Raw genomic sequence first — 22,296 nt, 5'->3', positions numbered from 1 at the left:
TCATACATTTTTAGGTTAGCCAGAGGAAAATAGTAAACAACTTTACACGGCGATGCACCCGCTAGTGTACGTGCGTTAACGTCACTTCACTCTACCCAGTGGGCCGTATGAATAAAAAGAGTTGACTTTACTTTCCCGTGCTTTTCTTATAAATACGGGAAAAGTAAAGTAAACGCTTTTATTCATACGACCTTTTCACTGGGTAGATTCAGAATCGCATGTATATTAACCTTGAATTTATTAGCTTCACTTCTGATCTAGATCAACTGCAATCATTCTCACTAACACACATATAATATTATGCATGCGGATCATAAAAAGCAGAAAGCAATCAAAACATAAAACAGCAAGGCGCGCAAAGCCTTCACAGTTTTGAATGATTTTATTAATGTAAAAAAATAGCTTGTTTCTATTATAAAACCTGATTACCATTTTTGATATGGACAATTTGGCAAAACGAGAATCTCATGTGTATAGAATCTTCCAAACTCTTGAAGAAGCTCAAAACATAGAGGATCCTTTCGTAAAAGTCGATATCTTACGAAATGTGACATCGCAACTGTTTGCTGAAGCTCTGGAAAGGTGAGTGTGATCGGTATCCTGTGTACTTGGAACATGGTTCCGTATTAATGTTTATTTTTTCTCAAAAGCAACGATGAAAAATTTGCATGTTCGTTGCTTCAGTCGCATTTGGATGACTATCAGGACGCGGTGATTGATCCGGATTCAGTTAACAATTACTGCGATGAGGTGATGCAACTTCTGGTCACTCAACAGGACGAAGATGCTGAGGAAGATGTGGAAATAACGGAAATTGCTTTAGACGACCCATTATTTTACTTGACGCGGGAACGATCGTGCAGGGGTCGATTTGAAGATTGCACCAGTTGGGAGTTGAATGATCCGACGGTTAAATCTATTTTCGCTGATAGTGATAATGTTCTACGACCGTCATGCAAGCAAAAGATGGAAACCAACAGAGAGGCTGTAACTAATCCAGTGAAATTTGAGCCATGCAAAGAAAGCCCGACAAATCTTCTCGGAAACAACCGGGTTGGTTCGGTGGCTTTGGAAGAAATATCTCGTAGGGTATTCGCTCCACCTTCGAGAGGCTTTACTCCGAAAGTGCCAACAACGTCAAAAAGTTATAACTGTACCGATTCTGTTACTGAAACAGCAAGAAGGTGTGATAATTCGATAGCAGAAGGAAATAAGCCTGAAGGAAGCAATTTTCGAACCGCTAAAGATGAATTGCAGATTCAGAATATTAAGGTAATTTTAAAATGAAGCATATAATTAATTGGAATGAGTTTATTGAATTATTCTAACAACAGAAATATGGCAACGCCAATCCGCCAGGACAAACGCCGTTGTTCTCTTATGGCAAAAAGTCTCTCGGAGGGCGCCGTACGCTGGGGAGTAAATTTGTGTGTCCAGTTCGCAACGATGGTCCAGACGGAACGAGTAAGCCCGTGACCAATTCACCGAGTTCATCTCACCACAGTCAAGAAGACAGTCAGGACGAAGAGATAGACGAACGCCTACGTCACATAGATCCTAAAATGGTCGAGCTTATCCGCAGCGAAATAATGGATCGATTTTCTCCTCTAACCTGGGAAGACATAGCAGGACTAGACTATGCTAAAACGATCATTCAAGAAGCGATCGTCTGGCCTATTCTGCGACCGGATATCTTCACTGGATTGCGCAAACCTCCAAGAGGAATCCTCCTGTTTGGTCCACCAGGAACGGGAAAAACTTTGATAGGAAAATGCATTGCGTCGCAATCGAAATCGACCTTCTTTAGCATTAGTGCTTCCTCCCTGACGTCCAAGTGGATTGGGGATGGCGAGAAAATGGTGCGAGCTCTTTTCGCGGTGGCCTCGGTGCATCAACCTGCGGTTGTTTTCATTGATGAAATTGATTCCCTTCTATGCCAACGGTCGGAAACGGAACATGAAAGTTCACGGAGACTGAAAACGGAATTTCTTGTCCAGCTGGACGGAGCAGCCACGGCAGATGATGAACGGATTCTCATCGTTGGTGCCACAAATCGTCCTCAAGAGCTGGACGAAGCTGCCCGTCGGCGGCTTGTTAAACGTTTGTACATTCCATTGCCTGAACTACGCGCTCGAATGCAGATTCTAGCCCGCTTGTTAGCGAACGAAAAAAATTCACTTTCTTCCGAGGAAATTACCGAGATCGGTCAACTTACGGATGGGTTTTCCGGTGCAGACATGAAAGTGCTGTGCCACGAAGCGTCCATGGGACCGATCCGATCCATTCCGTTCGATCAGCTTGGCCAAATTGAGAAGGAAGATGTGAGACCGGTTTGTCATGAAGATTTCAAGGCGGCGCTGGGACGAGTTCGGGCCAGTGTTTCACCGAACGATCTGACGCAGTACGTGAAGTGGGACCGACTATATGGATCGGGGGCTTCATGCTAATTCCTGCTACAGGTAATTGCGGTGGAGGCCATTTCATGTGTTCTGTTGAATAAATATTGTTACCTACGTAGCGATATTTCGTACCGATGACTTCCTTCCAGATACACTGCTCCCTTTTTATGCGCCGTTTGATTTCTGGAGTTATTCAGGGAGTGCAAGACATATTAGTTTAGAATTATCGCACCAATAGGTGCTAATGTGCATGAGAACTTCCTCTATACTATGCATCTTGAACTCATCAGCATCTAGAATGTTTCCGTCTATAGCAAAGTTCTTATTGGTATTTTTGATATGAGAATTGCATGTGGATACCGGAAATCAATGCCTAGAATTCAATATGGCGATTTCCGGTTTCCAAAAATGTGTCAGATCCATAAAAAATATGAATATATTTGGAACAGAAATGATTTATTGAGGTCGAAGCTCAACTATATATTGCAATCACATACCCATCAAAGTGCCCCCTATGGCCACAGATAAACAGACGTATATCTTCCTCCTCAATCGTCGTGCACGCATTTAACGATCTATTTAAATATTATTAGTAGTGCGACGTCACAGTGGGGGCACTGTGACGTTTCTATACATTCTATCGAACTTGTATGCCATATTCTTTGAGATTTGGCAAGCAAACTTATTTCCGCGAATAGCTCGCGAGATGTTGTTAGTGAGTTCCGTGACGATATATTTAAGGAGCATTTATTTAAAGTGATAAGTCTGTTTGTCTGTGGTATGGCTATGATGTATGTGTGTATGCCTCAACCCGGCCTACGGTGAAGCACTTTAGTATAAGTATGGACGACTGTAACCACAAAACTGGAAATAGTTATTCCAATCGAGCAAAGTAGTGCATTTTGACGGTTCGATTGGACCAACTTTTGACAGACTTCCAAACTTTTACTTATGCTGTGAACCATTTGCCGAGTTAAATTTAACTCGTGGTTGAAAGTGACATTTTGAAAGTTATTTCTTATGTTCGAAAATCCCTGTGTTACCGATCGGTCGGTTTTCAAGCAGAACTCAGCCACGGTTGTCAAAATTAATCTTCTTGTCTGTCAGAAATAAGCACGCTCGGATAGCAGGGCTAATAAATAAATTTCCATATGTCCAGTTTTAACCAAAAGTTTAAAAAAAAATCCACCAAATGGTTCAGAGCCATAGGATGTGTTCCATTTGGTTTTTTTTTATTATAGTCACTTTAACACTCTTGGGTCATTCGTGACTTGTCCGGGGTGAGATTTGAACTCGTGACTTTGGCGTGAGAGGTATGGATGTTAACAACTACGCCAGGGTTGCCCCCTGTTCCATTTGGTGAATTTTCACTTAAATTTGACTGATGGAAAATTTTCCAATAAACCTGCTGGATTATTTCTGACAGACAAGCAATCAATTTTGACAGACAGTTTCTCGAAAATTGGTCGATCAACAATAGAGAAATTTTTGAACATCTTAATTTATTTTCGTAGTGTCAAATTTAAATGAAAATTTTCCAAATGGAACAGAGCCTTAGAGGACTTTAGTCTACGGTGGTATATTTCACCAACACAGACTACTTGGGAGCGAGTGTTTTTTTTTTATTTTTGTAATGTCCAGGAGTGCCCAAGAGCATTTGTGCATAGGTTTGTGACCTTCATGATGTTGTGCGATATTATTATTATTTTTTAGAGCCTTAGTCAGGTCGCATGGTCGCTATTTTTCGGGTGAATTGAAAAGGAGATATATTTAAAATGGTTTAAAACGCAACAGAGTTCGGTTCAGATTGCTTAAAAGTTGTGCAATATTTGCTCGGGAATACTCGATCTTGATCGAAAATTTTGTGATTGTCAACGCTGGTATGACGGAACATTGATAATATTTGTATACAAAACACAAACAAATGCTTCCAGAAATTAGTTAAGGTAGCATATTATAAAATGTGTTAATTCTAGATAGAACTGAAATTGTTTTGATTTTGAAAATATATCGGTTATTATATATCATCTGAAAGAGTTTCGTTTTCTGAGCATAGCGATATTTTTTTTCGAGCCCACACGCTTTCATCTCGATTTTTAAATCAAGATTTAAAGCAAAATAATAACTTCACTGTTTGACACTAAACTGACAAACTGACAGCTCGCTCCCATACAAAGTGACACCGAGGGGCGCTAATAAGGTGATTTTTGTAAATGTAATCGTACTTATTTAAAATAGTTCCAGTGTACCAAAATTGATGAAATATTGGGTTTGGGTTCAATTTTCAATGAAGATTACGAATATGCATTTACCTCAATACCCTTAAAGAACCCAATTAGGGCGTAACAGCTTTTGTAAACAATGACTTCTCTCGATGATTTCTACACGCAAATCAACATCACCATGGGGTAGAAGAAGACTTCCCCTACCCGATGGTTGTATTGGATTGCGTAAGCTGGCATTGAATTCTTAGAAATCTTCGAGAGAAGTCATTGTTTACAAAAGTTGTTACGCCCTAAATCCTGCTCTATCTAGAATTATTCTAGATAGAATTGGAATTAGGGCGTAACAGCTTTTGTAAACAATGACTTCTATCGATGAATTCTAGGAATTCAAGGCACGTCCACGCAGACCAACCTAACCATCGGATAGGGGAAGTCTTTCCTTACCCGATGAGGATGTTGGTTTGCGTGGGCGAGCCTTGAATTTCTAGAAATCAGTGCATTTCACATTTCAAAGGGGCGTAATTGCATTTGTAAACAATGGCTTTAGCCGTCGATTTCTCGCGAATAAAAGTTCACTCATGAAAAATAATAACACCAGCAGGCAGAGGAATGTTTCCTCTACCAGCTAGCATTGTTATTTTGGCGAGGTAAGATTTCATTCGCGAGAAATTGACGGCTAAAGTCATTGTTTACAAAAGCAATAACGCCCCTTTGAAATGTTGGCACTGAAATCATCAAGAGAAGTCATTGTTTACAAAAGCTGTTAGGCCCTAATTCCAGCTCTATCTAGAATTGTTTGTCAAAAAATGAATGTTTACATTGAAGAACTTTGTTAAATTTAAATGATCTCTCATTTCACATCCGTTGAACCATTCAAAACGGCCATACCGTTGTGGTTATATCACAGCATTGCTAATAATGTACACACTTATACCGAATTTGTTTATTATCGGGGTTGGAACCAGTTCCAACCCAGTGCGAAACCGAACTTTTTGTCAGTGCGAACCTCAACCTGAGCTACACACAAAAAACAAAAATTGTTGCTATAAAAATAATGCAATTTCAAAATGAAAGTTTCCCAAATTTCGTTGTTTTAAATGTGAAAATTTTCAAAATAAAAGTTATATCTTTGGTTTGAAAGTTTTTCTTTCACTTTGGACTTGTGATTTTAAAAGTGCATTATGTTTTTATGAAAGTTGTTCAACTGTCAAAATTACCTGTTCATAGCAAAGTTTTTGGCAGCACTGAAGCTCTGAACCCAACTTTATTTGCCGCCAAAATTGAATTTGAGTGGACCAGACGAAGTAAAAAAAAAGCATTTTACGGTGGAATCAGTGTACGAAAACTACCTCCAATCGATGCTGATGACATTTATGAATGTCTTCACCATTCTGCTGGATATTGCTACGGTGAGTGTTCCACTTTTGTGGTATGCAATGGTTGTGGCTTGTATTTCAAAGGTTGTATTTTTGTTTTTGTAGATTCCTTATAGTCAGTTCATGGAGAACAATGTTGCTCCAGCAGGAAGACGTCGTCAAGAATGCCGTTTCCATGGAGTGATATTGGGATAAGCACTCTTCGTAATCATCGCCTTCCTTTTGTTTATCGTCATTTTGAACGAGGAAAATTCCGAAAATGCCGTGGACCCGAGGTTAGACCGAATACCTTCTTTTGTTTACTAGGACTCGGACCAAATTTGCTCTGGTAATTTTAACAATGTATGATTTTGTTTTTTGTTTATAAAATATATGAATAAACATTATTTTTATTTTTATAAATCATGTAAATATGAGTACCCAATTTTTATAAATTTTGAAAACTATTAATCTGAAAATATTTCAAATTTGAGATAAAAACATATATTGTCATGATAAAAACGACTCCTTTTGAACTGAAACAATTTCTACTTTATTTTAAAAACATTGATTTTCCTTTTGACAGTTCTACAATTTGATTCAAAAGCTTCAGCTTTTAAATTTATCGAGGACGTAAACTTTTGATTTGACAGGTTACACATTTTTATGATGACTGCTTTGGACTTTCTACCAAAAAGAACCAACGAAAACTTTTAATTCTACCAATGGTTTTTTTAATTTTATAAATGATAATTCTTTGTGTGTAGGTTTTAAAAACAAACGATCAAACTGACGTTTGCAAGAAAACAAGCAGACCCGATCTTGATACCCGATCCAGGTTGGAACTGAATAATAAACAAATTCGCTATTAGATTTTTTACCGCGATGGACACCACCAAGCTGCTCGGCATTTTATTTTGCAGTATATCAGTGAAAAACTTGCCGAGATTCAGCTAACAAACGGGAATTTTGCCGAGAGCTCAGTTAACATAAATATTTTTTGCTAAATCTCGGCAAGTTTTTCACTAAGATACAGCAAAATAAAATGCCGAGCTGCTCGGCATACTACGATATTATGATATTAGAGCAAAAAGATGATGAAATTAGATGTAAAAAATATTTTTTCTAACGACGTTAACCTGATTTGAGGCATCCCTTAGCTCAGTTGGTAAAGGCGTAGCTACAAAGCAAGACCATGGTGACTGGGTTTGATTTATGGTCCGGTGTAAGAATTTTTCGGGTTGGAAAATGTCTTGACTTCCCTGGGCATAGAGTATGATTGTACTTGCCACACAATTACATTAATCCAAAAATGGTACAGACATCGAAAGCTTTTAATTAATAACTGTGGAAGTGCACCTAGCACACAGTTGAGAGCACGCATTAAACTAAAATATGTGTGAATTGAGGAAGAAGAAAGAGTGAACTTGATTTCTAATGTGATCAGTGAAAGGGGCCATCATTTTTAGCCTATCTGAACTATTTAACAAATGAAAACAATAACATGGGTTATGCTTCCCCCTCCCCTTGGCTAGTTTTTGCACCTTGCTGTTGGTGGGCGGGCTTAATTTCATGCTAGTGGAGTGTTGGAGACGGTAGGTTTATGGTCGGCGTTGCTGGCTCATGCCGCGATAGAATGGCGTCATGGGCAGGCAATGGGGATTACTAAGCTTCCCCTCTCTGATAAGCCACTGCTTAGGTAGATTAGAGATTTCAGTTATTTATTAAATAAACTTCAATTAGAGAATTCAGAAAGTTAATTAACATAAGAGATAGGACGCGGGGGGTCCGCTTAGAGAAGCGACTAGCCTATGAAGTTGCATAATAAATCTTCCTATTTAGTGTATTTGTTAATTACAGACAATGTCAATAGCGAAAGTCATATCATCAACCAGGCGCTTACGAACAAGTGAAGTTTCAGGAAAGATGTGTTAAATATATTGATAGGTTTGAAATAAAAATTAGGATTGTTGTGCTTTAGTTTTCGGTAAGGTATGATGTGTCAACAAAGTCCTTTTGAGCAAATTTTCAGACATCAAATTGATTGAGTGATTTATTGAAAGACATTGCGTTGCGAAAATTGACAAGTCATACATCTAACATAGTACTAGTAGCAGTGTCGCATAATCTTATCACAATTGCTGCAAATAGTGCTGGAGGGGCCGGCAAGGCTGAATATGGATCAAAACTAACATAACTACTAACACTAAAATGATCCCGGAACTAACACTTATCTATTGCACTTTTAGTTATATATTAGTTTTATTTTTCTACTAAGTCATATATGCTTCTTTCTATTGTTTGGATCAAGTACAACTAATACTAATCTACCTTTATGTATGTTTTACTCCCTTTTAACCCATTATCTTCATGAATGGCGAATCATATGACGTGAGACACGTACAAGCTGGAACTCAAAGAATTACTTCGAACAGGTTATCAAACAAATTCAGGACCAATCCAAATGAGACCAGAAACCAACAAGGCATCGGGGCGTTATATACTCGGAGAGGTATTTGATAAATAATCAAAAAGTGGTAAGTTAAAATCATAGTGGAGCCAAGGATCATGAGAGGTAATTGTCAATAATTCATTAATTAGTAGAAATCTCGATAACTTTTTCAAGGGAGCGTATCGGCTTTTGTAGGCGGTGCGTTTGGTCGTCGATTTGGCGTAACTGGTGGCTCGCCCGCGTGCTGGCACTATCATCAGATAGGGGAAATTTTCCTCTACCTGATGGTGGTGTTGATAAGCGTGTGCGAGCTGCCGGTTGCGCTGGATCGACGATCGGATGCATTGTTTGCAGGAGCTGGTGCTTCCCTTTGAAAAAGTAATCGAGAAATAACCATATTATCCTGTAATTGATATTACTATTTTTATATATCAATGAAATTAGTCATGACAGAGTAACAGAACGAGTTTAAAAACAGATGGGGAAGGACAATAGACACAAGTTGACACAATAAACAAAACAAGTGGGGGTTAATACACAAGACAAAATGACAAAATGACAAAATAAGTGACGACAGAAGACAAGACTGGGACAAAAATCAACCTTTAAAAAAAACAAGAATGCGCAATTATATTATCAAAACTATTTGGATCAGCACAAAAACAACAGTAACCTAACGGGCACCATAGCCTAGGAACGTCTGTGTGTTGATTTAAAATAGAGGCTCATAGAAGCAAAATTTATAAATAAAAGGGGTCCAGTGTAGAGTTTAAGCAAGTTGCTGCCACTGTGATTACCACAAAAAAAATATGGGTTATGCTTTCCCTAAGCAGGCCCTCCGTATCTTATATCTGTAGTAGGTACCTCAAATACCAAATGGCAATGGGTTGAATTCAATCAATATATAGGGGAAATGTATGAAATGTCGGCCTAAATGTCCCTAATATGAGCCCATACATAAATGCAGCAATCGACTAAATTTTCAATGGCGGCCAAAAATATCCATAAGTACACTCAAAGATAAATTAAATCAAAAAAGCTTAAAAAGTATGCAGATTCCCGCTTCACCTTATTGAGTCCGAGCCATGATTACTTCGGCAGTAATCATGCATGATTAAAATCGAAATAATCTTCCCAGTATTAAATTTTATTCTTTTTCAATACTGATATGTAATTAAAAAAGATTAAAATGAAATCAAAATTTTTTAAAATAGAATCAAAAATGATTAAAATTTATTCAAAAAAAGATAATCTACAATCTAATCAACCATTATTAAACTGGGATTAATATCAGACGCTTATTTTTTAGAAAGAGAGTAATAATTTTTAATCATTCGAAAGGATTAAACTGAGTTTAATGTCAAATTGATTAAATTTCAAGCAAAATGGGATTAGTTTAATTTATCAGTGTACCGTCCCAATGACGCGTTCATCTACTGAGGAAATAATTCGTTGGAATTTCATACGAAATGTTTATGGAATTTAACCAAAAGAATTTATTTTGAATTTCATACGATAGAAATATGAACGCGCACCTATGTTATCATTTATGTTTTTTGCAGTAGACACATATGGATTTCATAAATGTGTCGTATGAAAATGATACGTTATGAGTATGAAATTTACGTTTCATTCGTATGAATTAGAAACGAGAGGAATACGAAAAGCAATCGAATCAACTATGAAATTCATTGTAGCTATTTGTAGTTTTTTTCTTGCTAATTAATTAGATACATGTAATCATAAATTCATATTTATTTTTTAAACAAAGAAAAATTTTAGTTTGCGTTGCATTTGAGTTTTTGTATTATAAACAACATCACTCAAAAATTACCTTTAAAATTTTAAGTGCTGGGACTACAATCTGCCTGGCTATTGATGCCACTGGTTCCAACTTTAACTCAGTTATGTCCGTTATCGCAACAGAATTGCAGTAACCGCAGTATTTTGATGTTAGGCAGATTCTGTGGACACATTGATAGTAAATATTTGAAATAATCTTTACATTACCTTCTTACGTTTTGTTCTAGTCATTATGCAATTCACGTCCAAATCAAATCGCTCTTCTGGATCTACCAGTACGCGATAATGGTTGTTATTAAAGCCATACACTCTATAATTTTAAATATGTAGGTAGGATCCGGAAAATTATTTAGAATTCAGCGTTTTTACCTCTCAATACAGCCCAAGTTTCCGCCGGAACTTTAACATACGCTAGTAATTTCGATTCGTACGCCATATTGTTTTGTTTTGAACAGCGTTTCATACGAACGACGTATGATTTTTGTCACACAAGATCAACTCATAAAGTTCATTGGTGGGCGTTGGCCAAATTTGGATTTTTCAGATATAATCCTAAATAGGACCTAGATTCAGGGTGCCTTCCATTCATTTTGGCTATAAAAATGTTTTATGAAATTATGGAATAATAAGATATTATTATAATATTTTGTTTGTGTAAGCAACAAGAAAATATTGTGGAGTTTGTGTTTTACACATAATACCAGCCAATGTTGCTGCATGAGAGTGGCAATAAGCGATTTTGTCATTTATCTCACCCACTCTTCGCTCTTCACTCTTCGCGAAGAGGCGATCAGAAAATCGCTTATTGTGGCTCTGTCAAAGCTAAATTTGCAGGTTTTATGTGTCAAACACAAACTTTATATTTTCTTGTTCCTTACACATACAAAATACCATCATAATATCTTATTATTCCATAATTTCCTAAAACATTTTTTTAATCAAAATGAATGGAAGGCACCCTGCCTAGATTATTTAATACTCTAGTAACCTCAAGTCCGTGCTCTGTCACAATGTTTCATTGTGATTAATCAACACTCAAAGGGGTAAAATATCAAATTTGGGGTGAATTTGAAAGAAAGGGAACTTGGAGTGTAGAGCGCACTGCCCACTGGACGATTCTGAAGCCTGGCCAAGTGAGTGGGGTATGGGTTTATTTGATTGAACGTCATTTCCAATGTATATATTGATACATTCAAAGCATTGGCATTTGAGATAAGACAGAGATAGGATGCGGAGGGCCCGCTTAGGGGAAGCGTAACCCATGTTATGGTTTCCATTTATTAAATAGTTCAGATAGGCTGGAAATGACATGTTCATAGTGAGAAAATGTACCATATGGGGCCCGTTCACTGATCAAAATCAGATTCACATCGTCAGACCCCGCCCAAGAATAAGGGGATTGACGTTGACTTGTCAAGTTTTATTTTGAATTTGCGTTTTGCATTTAATACTCTAGTAAATCTCGCGTCCGTGCTCATTCACAACAGTGGGTCACTGGGTCATATGTCTTAGACCAGTTCCAGATTAGTTTGCTATTAATATCTTCTGCATCGCAGTTCGCGATAGATTACTAAATATGGGTTCTCTTTTCCGACCTTAATAGTGTGAGGGAAGGGGGTGAGTTCTGGATCAACAATGGAGGGGGGCCCATCGGCATTTGTGGGCAGACCGTCCAGGGCCCGTTCCTCACGGATCGGGGGCTGCTCGCGCGGGCCAACACCATCTTCGTGTAGGTGGAAGTTTCCCCTATCCGATGATGGTGTTGGTTTGCGTGGGTGGCCTTCGCTTTGTGAGTGGGGGGCTTTGGAGCGGTTTGTTTACGAGTGCTGATGGGCCCTTTTCTATTGTTGATCCAGAGTCGAACGTTGCGATATGAGAGCGAATAGAGGCAAATAAATAGGGAAGACAACACCATGACCAAAATAAGTAACCAATGCATGCGGCTCACACTTAACTTGTTCTATTTCTTTCTTTCTTCCTATCATGTACTAATATTAACTGCCTGAGGACAAATGGGAACACGACCAGAAGATCAATAAGAGAAAAAGAAAATTTGAACAAGAAAAGAAGAATTAAACTTGCACCGGCAAGAGGAAGCAGACAGAAAGGATCATGCCGGTTGGAGACAGCCAATGTATACTGGACGAAGCTTGTATCTAGGAAAAGTCGTATGTGCAGGAAACCGTAAGTAGGATAAGAATCGTAAAAGGTGTGTGCTTGCTTGATAAGATCCTAACTTTACTTTAAATACACGGTAGGAATCGAATATCCATTTATGATTAAGGTTTTGCCCATTTTTCAGTGGGAGTGGCAATACTCATTGATGAGTGATTTATCGTACCCATTTATTAGTAACTGTTAGCAGCTAATGATTAATTGATTTACCTATTTTAGAATTACCTATACTTCACATCAGAACCTCATTTCCTTCAATTACTACTCCGTCGCAGCACACACCTTATATGGATCGCTAACCTTTAGTTTCAGCATTTTCGACATTATAATCAAAAGGTGAGTTTTTAAAGTATAATTACCATGCATATAGATAAGTTAATGTACCAGAACCTGGACGGACACGAGCCTACCCAGGGGAGGACCCGGATACGACCACCCATGTGTGTCTAGAGTATCGCACGAGCTGACGAGTGCAACGGGAAGGACAGTAGGTGTATAGACTAGGGGGTTGGTCCCTAGATAAGCCTTCTTAGCGGAAGGCACAGCCTATGCACTGAACAATTACAATTACAAGATCAACTCATAAAGTTCATTGCAGCCTCGTATGAAATTTAGACTCATTTCGTATGGGAATCATTTTTGAGTCATGTAATTTTCATACGCATGCTATGAATAACATACGTGTCGTATGAAACTATTTCCAGAGCTCAAAATGCTTGTTCATACGAAACATATTATGAAAATCGTAATTTTAATTTCCTCAGTGTAGATAAAATTGATTAATATTGGATTTTTAGCGATGGGCCCAATCTTAGATCCATAGACCAACATTAGGGCCATTTCCCCTATCTTGTCAAATAAAATGTAAAAAGCTGTCCAGACTGGAGAGTTATAACATGTTATAACGGTTGTCAACTAATTGCAACACAGAAACCACCATCAAGATAGCGCTATAACATGTTATAACTCTGTAGTCTGAACGTACTATAAATGCAAATTTCCAAAACATAATTGCACATAGTAATTTAATTCAAGTAATGCGAATTTTGTTATTATTTCAATATGCGCTATTATAATATTGGCCATAATATATTATATTGGTGCTTATTACGGATGTCACTTCACGGTGAAAACTTGTCACTTGTCGTCACGGTGAAGTGATTCCCATTTGATTTGTACGGCAATCACGGCTCTTATTATGGGTATCACTTCCTTATCACCGTGTAGCGACACCCGTTATTAGGCCCATTATATATTTTTTCCCGGGTAATGTACAATCAAATAAATCCATAACCCACTCACTTGGTCAGGCTTCAGAATCATCCAGTGGACAGTGCGCTATACACTCCAAGTTCCCTTTCTTTCAAATACAGCCCAAATTTTATACTTTACCCATTGAGCGTCGATTAATCACAATGAAATATTGTGACAGAGCATGGGCTTGAGGTTACTAGAGTATTAAATAATCTAGGTCATATTTAGGATTATATCATTTCTGAAAAATCCAAAATTGGCCAACGCCCACCAACGATGTAACTGCAAACAGATGAAGTAAAACATGAATGATAAGCAAGCACCACACGGGCAAAATCATTCATGTTTCAATATTTCCCTTTTTTCAAAGCAGCAGATGAGGTAAAGGTGGTTGTGATTTGACAATCGGATACAACTATTTAGTGAGGGGCGAACGTGTTTTGATGACCACACCGAAAATTTCTGGTTGAAATCAAACATTTACATCTTCTAACGTTACGGCATACCGTCACATATCCCGCTCCCGATACACCTCTCAATTGAGTCAAAGAGACATGGTATTGTACCTTTTATTTATCACTTGTAAACATGAAGAGGCGAAAAACTATTCTTATTGATAGACCCGGAATAATAATTTAGTCCTTCACGGCTTGCAACAGACCAGCGTTCTTCATGCGCTCGAAAGCCTTGTTGGCATCGTAGGTCCTGAAAAAAAAAAATAAATCGCCATTAAAAATCCAACCACTCCCTCCGCGAAACGGCATCCTTACTTGTAGAAATCGGCATAGGCTTGCTTCTTCGGGTCGACGTACATCAACTTGAAGGCAATTGCGCTAATGACGCACAGGACACTGGACACAACCAGATTACGCTTGATGGAAGCGTTGTGCAGTCCACGCAGAACTGGCTTGGGGATCTTTGCAGTGACTTCCGACATTCTGAAAAGTAGAACACAAGCAATTTAGTTCCGATTACGTAATTTTGAGGAAAATCATTTCCAATCTTTTTTCGAAAGGTTCAATGCAAATTGACGAGAATATCTATCAGGTTGCAGAATTCTGCCACTAATATTGAGAAATCGATGCACAAAACTTACTTTTCAATGTGGTTTTCTCGATTGAAAATGTTCCGAAAAGTACCCTCAAAAGATCTCAGCAGCAGAAACAGATTTGTCAAACGTGAAGGACAGGGAATGATTGCAAAACGATCAGTGGAAATTTATCGCTTTCGTGCGAGGTTTGCTGTGATGTTCAAGATATTTTTTCTGTTGTTTATTTTGTCAAGATCGTGAGGGGTCATTTTTTTTGTCATATTCTACACTCAAAAATAAATTAAATCAAAAAAGCTTAAAAAGTAATCAAATTGGGTTCTTTAAGCATATTGAGGTAAATGCATATTCGTAATCTGCATTGAAAAGGGAACCCAAACCCAAAATTTTATTAATTTTTGTTCACTGGAACTATTTTAAATAAGAACGATTAAATTTGCAAAAATCACCCTATTAGCAACAATCAATACGAAACTAACGATTTTAAATTGGCTCACCACTTTAGTAGCCTATTGGTCCCAAGCAAACGATTAACGTACCCTATTCTAGTTGAAATTCTATTACTACACTATGTTTGTTTTGATTCGCTATGAAAGTTTGACAGATAACATCAGGGGTGTGTGGATTCATGCAGAACATGCAGGGGTGAGTGAAATAGCTTGGGACTGCTTGGGACCGTTGTTCTGGTACTGAGTGAGCCAAAAATAATAATGATTTTCTTCGGGACCCAGTGGTCTTAGAGTTACCTCTATGCTATTAGTGCCCCTCGGTGTCACTTTGTATGGGAGCGAGCTGTCAGTTTGTCAGTTTAGTGTCAAACAGTGAAGTTATTATTTTGTTTTAAATCTTGATTTAAAAATAGAGATGAAAGTGTGCGGGTTAGAAAAAAATATCGCTGTGCTCAGAAAACGAAGCTCTTTCAGATGATAGATAAAAACCGATATATTTTTAAAAATTAAAGAACCCAATTCCGCTTCTTATTGAGTCCGCGCACTTCCAAGTATGAGTGCGGATATTTAAAATACATCGTAGTCTCGATCGTAGTAATTTAAATACTTTGAAGACAGTAATAATTTGAATTTAAATACTTTTAGCGGTAATGAAAGTAATCAACAAATAATGAACGAAAGTTAATGTAATGACAAATATTTTAAATGTATTGAAAATATTAAAAATGTCATATTTTGTCGGTAATTGGGTTCTTTAAGGGTATTGAGGTAAATGCATTTTAGTAATCTGCATTAAAAATGGAACTTATAGTACGTTCAGACTACAGAGTTATAACATGTTATAGCGCTATCTTGATGGTGGTTTCTGTGTTGCAATTATTTGACAACCATTATAACATGTTATAACTCTCCAGTCTGTACAGCGTTTTAAACCCAAAACTTCAATAATGTTGGTACACTGGAACTATTTTAAATAAGTAGGATTACATTTGCAAAAATCACCTTATTGGTGTCACTTTGTATGGTAGCGAGCTGTCAGTTTGTTAGGTTAGTGTCAAACAGTGAAGTTATTATTTTGCTTTAAATCTTGATTTAAAAATCGAGATGAAAGTGTGTGGGTCGAAAAAAATATCGCTGTGCTCAGAAAACGAAGCTCTTTCAGATGATGTATAATAAACGATACATTTTTCAAAATTAAAGAACCCAAATTTGGTAAAAAATATTTCATGAAATTAAGAGTGTATTTTAAGTATTGAATGCAGTAGTCGCAAGATTTTAAATATTTGGTCAGCAGGTTGCGTAGTATTGAAAGACTAGTGCGTGTCCCTCAGTCCGAGGCATGATTCCCGCATAACTTGAGGTTATCGAAAATGGTTAAAAATTGTTTAAAATCCCTGCTAAACTTTAACAGAAATGGTTATGGAAAAACGGCGCCGGTGGTGTAGTGGTAAGCGTGATTACCTCTCACCCCAGCAGGCCTGGGTTCAATCCCAGTCGGCGCCGCCGGGATGTTCTGAGGCATAACATCTCTGATCACGCCTTCCTTCGGATGGGAAGTAAAGCCGTTGGTCCCCGGTTCATGAGTTGATGGGTCGATAGGTAGGTCCAGGTGTGGGAGCTGCCTTCCTGGCACGACGGTAGCATTGGTGCTCAGCACGGAAAACAAGATCGACGGAAAAAAACAAACCAAAGGAAAAAAAAATGGTTATGGAACATTACATTAGGGTTGATGGAGCCTCACTCGTGAGTTTGAAATGAGCGGAGCGTAGCACATTTCTGAGGAGTAGAATGCCTACTGCCAAATCATTCCACTGAGCTTCAGAGCTTGTGAGTGAAGGGGGATAAAACTGAGAGTGAGGTTTGCTGCCATTCATGTTCATGTTTTCTATCACGCTCTTACTCTTACTCTTGGTGAACTCTTAGCTTTTTGCGTCGAACAAAAAAGTCATCCGGAGTCTCGAAAAGCGCACCTCACGTCAAATCAGCCTCTCGCTGGAAGTTCACTCTCCCTCTCTCTCGAGGAGTTTTTGTTTACTTCTTCCATATTCTGTCGCCGCCACTCACTCGAGGTGAGGGCTGGCTAAACTCGCAGGACAAGAGTTTTTTTAAACTTCCAGTGAGTTTGAGGAGTTTCAGCAAGCCTGCATTACATGAACGTTTGTGTGATAAAGTTTTAAAGTTGTTTTCTCTATCCAGCATTTTACGAGTGCTGACGGCCGCCACAATCTGACTGAGTTTCTGGTATGGAACATTCGATTTGATGTTTGAGTTATGTAGTTTGACGTATAAACGATCAAATTTGGCCGCTTACAGGTCAAACCTTGGGTCAAACGACACAAGCCAAACTTCAAATCATATGTTCCCTACCAGAAATTCAACCAGATTGGAGCGAGCCATGAACGCTCGTAAAATGCTGGATACATTTTCGGAAATATATTAGAATCTTTTTGCTTATGGTTTGAGAACTTCAATGGTAATGGTTATGGTAGTCAGTAAGGTCCAGGGATGGTTTAGTATTATAGAAATCGCTTTTGTATTATAGATCAACTTTACGTGGAATATATCGCGAATTGTTTTTAAATTGTTAGTTTCCAACCGTACATACTCTACCAGATGGTTACCTGAGGTACACCATCGTAGCGGGAAGTAAAGCGTAATTCTTTGAGTCGATGTCACCATTCACTGCTGCATTTTCATCATTGTCTTCGGTGTCGTCAAACGTACACTCCTTTACCTAGCTCATACATTAATGGATGAGGGGACTTGATGTATTTCCTCAAATCCACAGGCAAAATAGTGTGCGTTTGACTTGCTCATAACATAAAGGTAACTCTAAAAGCCCACGCACATTAGATCCGGATCGGACGCGTTGCGGTAAAGTGACAGCTAAATCTATTGTCTAACTGTCAAATTTACGTCAACGCAACGCAAACGGATGTAATGTGGGTGGCCTCACTTTTTGGCTCAGCTCTGGTACTATCTTCGGTCCCAAGCTAATCGATGCACCCCTCGAAACATAGGAAAATCCGAGGGGGACGACTCTATCTACGATGCAGAAAGGATTGTGTTTTACTGTGGCTAGCTGCATGCACGCTGAGTAGATATAAGGAAGATTTATGTCGATTTTGAAGATTTTCTGCAAAAAGATGAAGCACGATGCAAGTAGATGCGAGAAATGAAAGATGATTTTTCGAAGATTGATTCGCTAGTGTGAGATTTTTTGAGCATCTGGAATTGAGATTTAGATGTGTCGCCCCCCTCGGGAAAATCCACGAACCCCTCATTTTATCTGGCAAACTTTCAATCAAAACAAACATAGTGTAGTACTAGAATTTCGACTAGAATGGAGTACGTTATTCGATTTTCCTGGGACCAATAGGCTAGTCAAGTAGTGAGCCAATTTAAAATCTTTAGTTTCCACCGGTTGCTCATATACTGTCTGCGGAGTATAAGAGCAAGTCAAACCCGCACTCTTTTCCCTGTAGATTTGAGGAATTACCTCAACTCCCCTTATCGATTAATATATGAGCTAGGTAAAGGAATGTGCATTTGACTAGTATTGTCGCATTAATGGCCCTTCACTGAATTTCAACTTATATTCAATTTTCACGCTGCCGTACTATGAACCTATCGTCTTCAGAACTTGTTCTAACTAATAAACTATCTTCATGTTGATATTAATTGACAAAACCTCAACACGCCTGTAGCGTTGCCAAGCAGCGTGCTTATTCACAGCATCGCCACGCACTTTGCACCCTTGGGGTTCTGTTAGTTAATATAGCATTTCCGTGCCTTAACGGTAAAACAATAAATAGAACATCAGTAACGACATCTCTCGAGTTTCTCGCGGAAAACATGCTAGCTCTCCTTTCCTTTATTTAACGTCGGTCTCTGTTCCGCAATCTAGTGCCAATCACCGACGGACATCGATTGCCATCCATTGACGGCAATCGAATGTGCAGGAATGCAGCTTCCACACCTGCGTAGGATATCGCACCCATTAAACACACATGGGCCGGGACCAACGGCTTTACTTCCCTTCCGAAGGAAGACGTGCCCCGTAACGTGGGTAGATCACCTTTTCGTGGTACGTTACGGGATGTAAGATCTACCATCGATTCCTAGTCCCGACTACTTCAAACTAGGGGAACAGGATTTTTCAGTAATCAAAGGAACACATCTTAGTCCTTGTTACTTTTTATGCCTTGTTGATAGTGACAAGACTCGGCTTTGTCCACCGAAGATGATCTTGAAACAAGGAAAAAATTAGTTAGTTAGTCTTCATGTGATTCCTAATCTTCTATTCGTTGTTCCCTAGTTTGAAGCGGTTAAGACTAGGGTTCTGATGCATGGTCATTATCGGTGTCATTCCTTAATTTTATTGCTAAGGAATCCGATTTTGACTGACAAAGGAGCACGCCTTTGGAGGGTGTTCCAACACTCCGAAGGGTATAAATAGCGAGACCTTTCAATTAGAGTCGGATCCTTGCGATAAATGCGAGAATGACAACTGTAAAAAAATCGAATACTTCATCATTTCTCAATAGTGATGGAGTAATACCAACAATCAATACGAAACTAACGATTTCAAATTGGCTCACTACTTGACTAGCCTATTGGTCCCAAGCAAATCGATTAACGTACCCCATTCTAGTATAGACCTTTTTAATGCACCACCAACGTAGAGTGCGCCACGCGAGTTCGAGAAGAAACGTCAACCAAACTGTTTGTTTACATCAGAATAACTATTTTTCACAACGCAAATTAAAGCTTTTTTAATTCAATATCTTGCCAATTTCCATCGGTCATTGTCTTACTGTACGATTTTCCACAGATCTGAACTGATTTGTACCTTAACTATTCACACACAAGAAATCCGGAAGATCATAACCACTAAGGCACTTTTCTAATTTTACACATTTTTCTCAACAAAAATATTCCTGAACACAGCAGGATCTTTGCAAAAACGTTACAGAATTAAATTTTTCAACTGTAGATCAACTTTTGGAGCATCTCTGATAAATCAATTTATCAGGAAAAGGAAAAAAAAGTGTTCCGTTTCCTGTCTCACGGTAGAAATTTCTGCTCACAACACTCTTTTTGTCTTTCGGCGTATAAATTCCAGTACTACACTATGTTTGTTTTGATTAGCTATGAAAGTTTGACAGATAAAATGAGGGGTTAGTGGATTTTCCTAAGTTTAGAGGGGTGAATCGATTAGCTTGGGACCGAAGATAGTACCAGAGCTGAGCCAAAAAGTTGAGCTCGTTTCTTCGGGACCTTCTGGTCTTAGAGTTACCGCTATGGTAATACCATAGAGGTAACTCTAAGACTAGTAGGTCCCGAAGAAAATCATTATTATTTTTGGCTCACCCAGTACCAGAACAACGGTCCCAAACAGTCCCAAGCTATTTCACTCACCCCTGCATGTTCTGCATAAATCCACACACCCCTAATGTTATCTGTCAAACTTTCATAGCGAATCAAAACAAACATAGTGTAGTAATAGAATTTCAACTAGAATAGGGTACGTTAATCGTTTGCTTGGGACCAATAGGCTACTAAAGTGGTGAGCCAATTTAAAATCGTTAGTTTCGTATTGATTGTTGGTAATACGACATGCACTAAACTAAGGACACAGAATATACTACAATAGATCAAATTACTGGTCGCAGTGGTTTTAGGTCCCGAACAGAGAAAAAAAAACGTGCCCAGAGATTTTTATGCCTCAGAAAAATCCCACCGACCTCGGCTGGGATTGAACCCAGACACATTGGGGGAGATAAAGCAGTCACGCTTACCACTACACCACCGGCGCCGGCAACATGCTAGCTCGTTAAGTCGCAAACAATGTTCAATGCAAGTAAATATATCATATTCAAGGCCGGCGCACAATAGATACGTTTTCAGGTTTTTTGACAGTTAGCCCATGCATTATGTGTCAAAAAACCCGAAAACGTATCTATTGTGCGCCGGCCTTCACAATATGATCCATTCATGTCTTTTCCTGAGGGGGACGACTCTATCTGCGATGCAGGAAAGATTTTGTTTTTCTGTGGTTAGCTGCGTGCATTCTGAGTAGATATAAAGAAGCTTGATGACGATTTTGAAGATATCATGCGAAAAATTAATATTTTTCGAAGATTCATTCGCTAGTGTAAGATGTTTTGAGTATCTAGAATTGAGATTTAGATGTGTCGCCCCCCTCGCCTTTTTCATACATTGCAATGGCGATCCGAAAAATCTGGATCAACAATAGAAAAGGGCCCATCAGCATTTATAAACAAACCGTTCTAAAACCCTTTCCTCACCAAGAGAAAACCACCCAAAAAATTGTGAGGAAAGGGCTTTGGGACGATTTGTTTACATATGCTGATGGGTCTTTTCAATTGTTGATGCAGAACTATTGCTTCATGCACTATTTAGCGTTGAAAAAGGTCAGTAACAATCATTCAATTACAAATATCGAGGGGCGCAAATAAAGCGAGGAATATAGCGCTTATTACCTCTTATTACAAAAATAAAAGACACATTATTTTCATAAATTATATTTAGTATATTACATGAAAATTTGTCAAACGTGTCACTGTTGTCAAAAAATATATATGTATATATATAGAGGAAATGTATGTAATGTCGGCCTAAATGTCCCTAATATGGGCCCATACATAAATGCATTAATCGACTAAATTTTAATAGCAACCAAAACTATCCATTAGTACCATCCCAACGACGCGTTTATCTAGATAAAATTGATAAATAGCAGATGTTTAGCGATGGGCCCAATCTTAAATCCATAGGCCAACATTAGAGCCATTTCCCCTATATGCAGAAATGCCAAGGGGTAAGTCACTCAGCACATTGTGCCTAAATTAGATTCGACACAGCTTGGGCACATCCATCGGCACACCTTCGGTACAATCAACAATATCGTAGGCATTAGGTTGTTGTAAATAAAATAGGAGCACTGCTGGATAACTGTCATTGAAGTTGTCCACAACATTACCTGCTGTTTGACTGTATATTCAGGAACATCCTCTAATTGAATATACCAGAGGAACTCAGACCAGCACTTCACTTATAGATCTAAATACTTAATGTAGGTTCTAGAGTGGGCTCAAAAGAAAGAGGTAATT

The 22,296-nt window shown here is 38.4% G+C and overlaps 2 protein-coding genes across 2 annotated transcripts; one reads left to right on the top strand and one right to left on the bottom strand.

Moving 5' to 3' along the window:
* Positions 1-331: 331 nt before the first annotated feature.
* On the top strand, positions 332-2,880 carry LOC135698548 (fidgetin-like protein 1). The gene is made up of 3 exons (XM_065218575.1): positions 332-582; positions 651-1,272; positions 1,335-2,880. Exons 1-3 carry the CDS (start codon positions 440-442, stop codon positions 2,445-2,447), a joined length of 1,878 nt encoding a protein of 625 aa, XP_065074647.1. The 5' UTR covers positions 332-439; the 3' UTR covers positions 2,448-2,880.
* Positions 2,881-14,230: 11,350 nt separating this feature from the next.
* LOC135698547 (cytochrome c oxidase subunit 6C-like) lies at positions 14,231-14,856 on the bottom strand. Its single transcript, XM_065218574.1, has 3 exons — positions 14,760-14,856; positions 14,434-14,601; positions 14,231-14,368 (listed from the first exon to the last, which is right to left on the bottom strand). The coding sequence occupies exons 2-3, from the start codon at positions 14,598-14,600 to the stop codon at positions 14,299-14,301; spliced, it is 237 nt and encodes a 78-aa protein (XP_065074646.1). The 5' UTR covers position 14,601; positions 14,760-14,856; the 3' UTR covers positions 14,231-14,298.
* Positions 14,857-22,296: the final 7,440 nt, after the last annotated feature.

This window comes from Ochlerotatus camptorhynchus, unplaced genomic scaffold (assembly GCF_037179485.1).
Source record: "Ochlerotatus camptorhynchus isolate MF236.1 unplaced genomic scaffold, CSIRO-AGI_Acam_v1.1 ptg000090l, whole genome shotgun sequence".
NCBI lineage: Eukaryota > Metazoa > Arthropoda > Insecta > Diptera > Culicidae > Ochlerotatus > Ochlerotatus camptorhynchus.
The sequence above is the reverse complement of the archived record's forward strand: the minus strand, read 5'-3'. Positions and strand labels throughout refer to the sequence as shown.

Coding starts and splice junctions, on each gene's coding strand:
- LOC135698548 (XM_065218575.1), top strand. CDS start 440: ATGGACAATTTGGCAAAACGAGAATCTCATGTGTATAGAATCTTCCAA. Junction 583..650: donor TTTGCTGAAGCTCTGGAAAG/GTGAGTGTGATC, acceptor TTTTCTCAAAAG/CAACGATGAAAAATTTGCAT. Junction 1,273..1,334: donor TGCAGATTCAGAATATTAAG/GTAATTTTAAAA, acceptor TTCTAACAACAG/AAATATGGCAACGCCAATCC.
- LOC135698547 (XM_065218574.1), bottom strand. CDS start 14,600: ATGTCGGAAGTCACTGCAAAGATCCCCAAGCCAGTTCTGCGTGGACTG. Junction 14,369..14,433: donor GCCTATGCCGATTTCTACAA/GTAAGGATGCCG, acceptor TTTTTTTTTCAG/GACCTACGATGCCAACAAGG.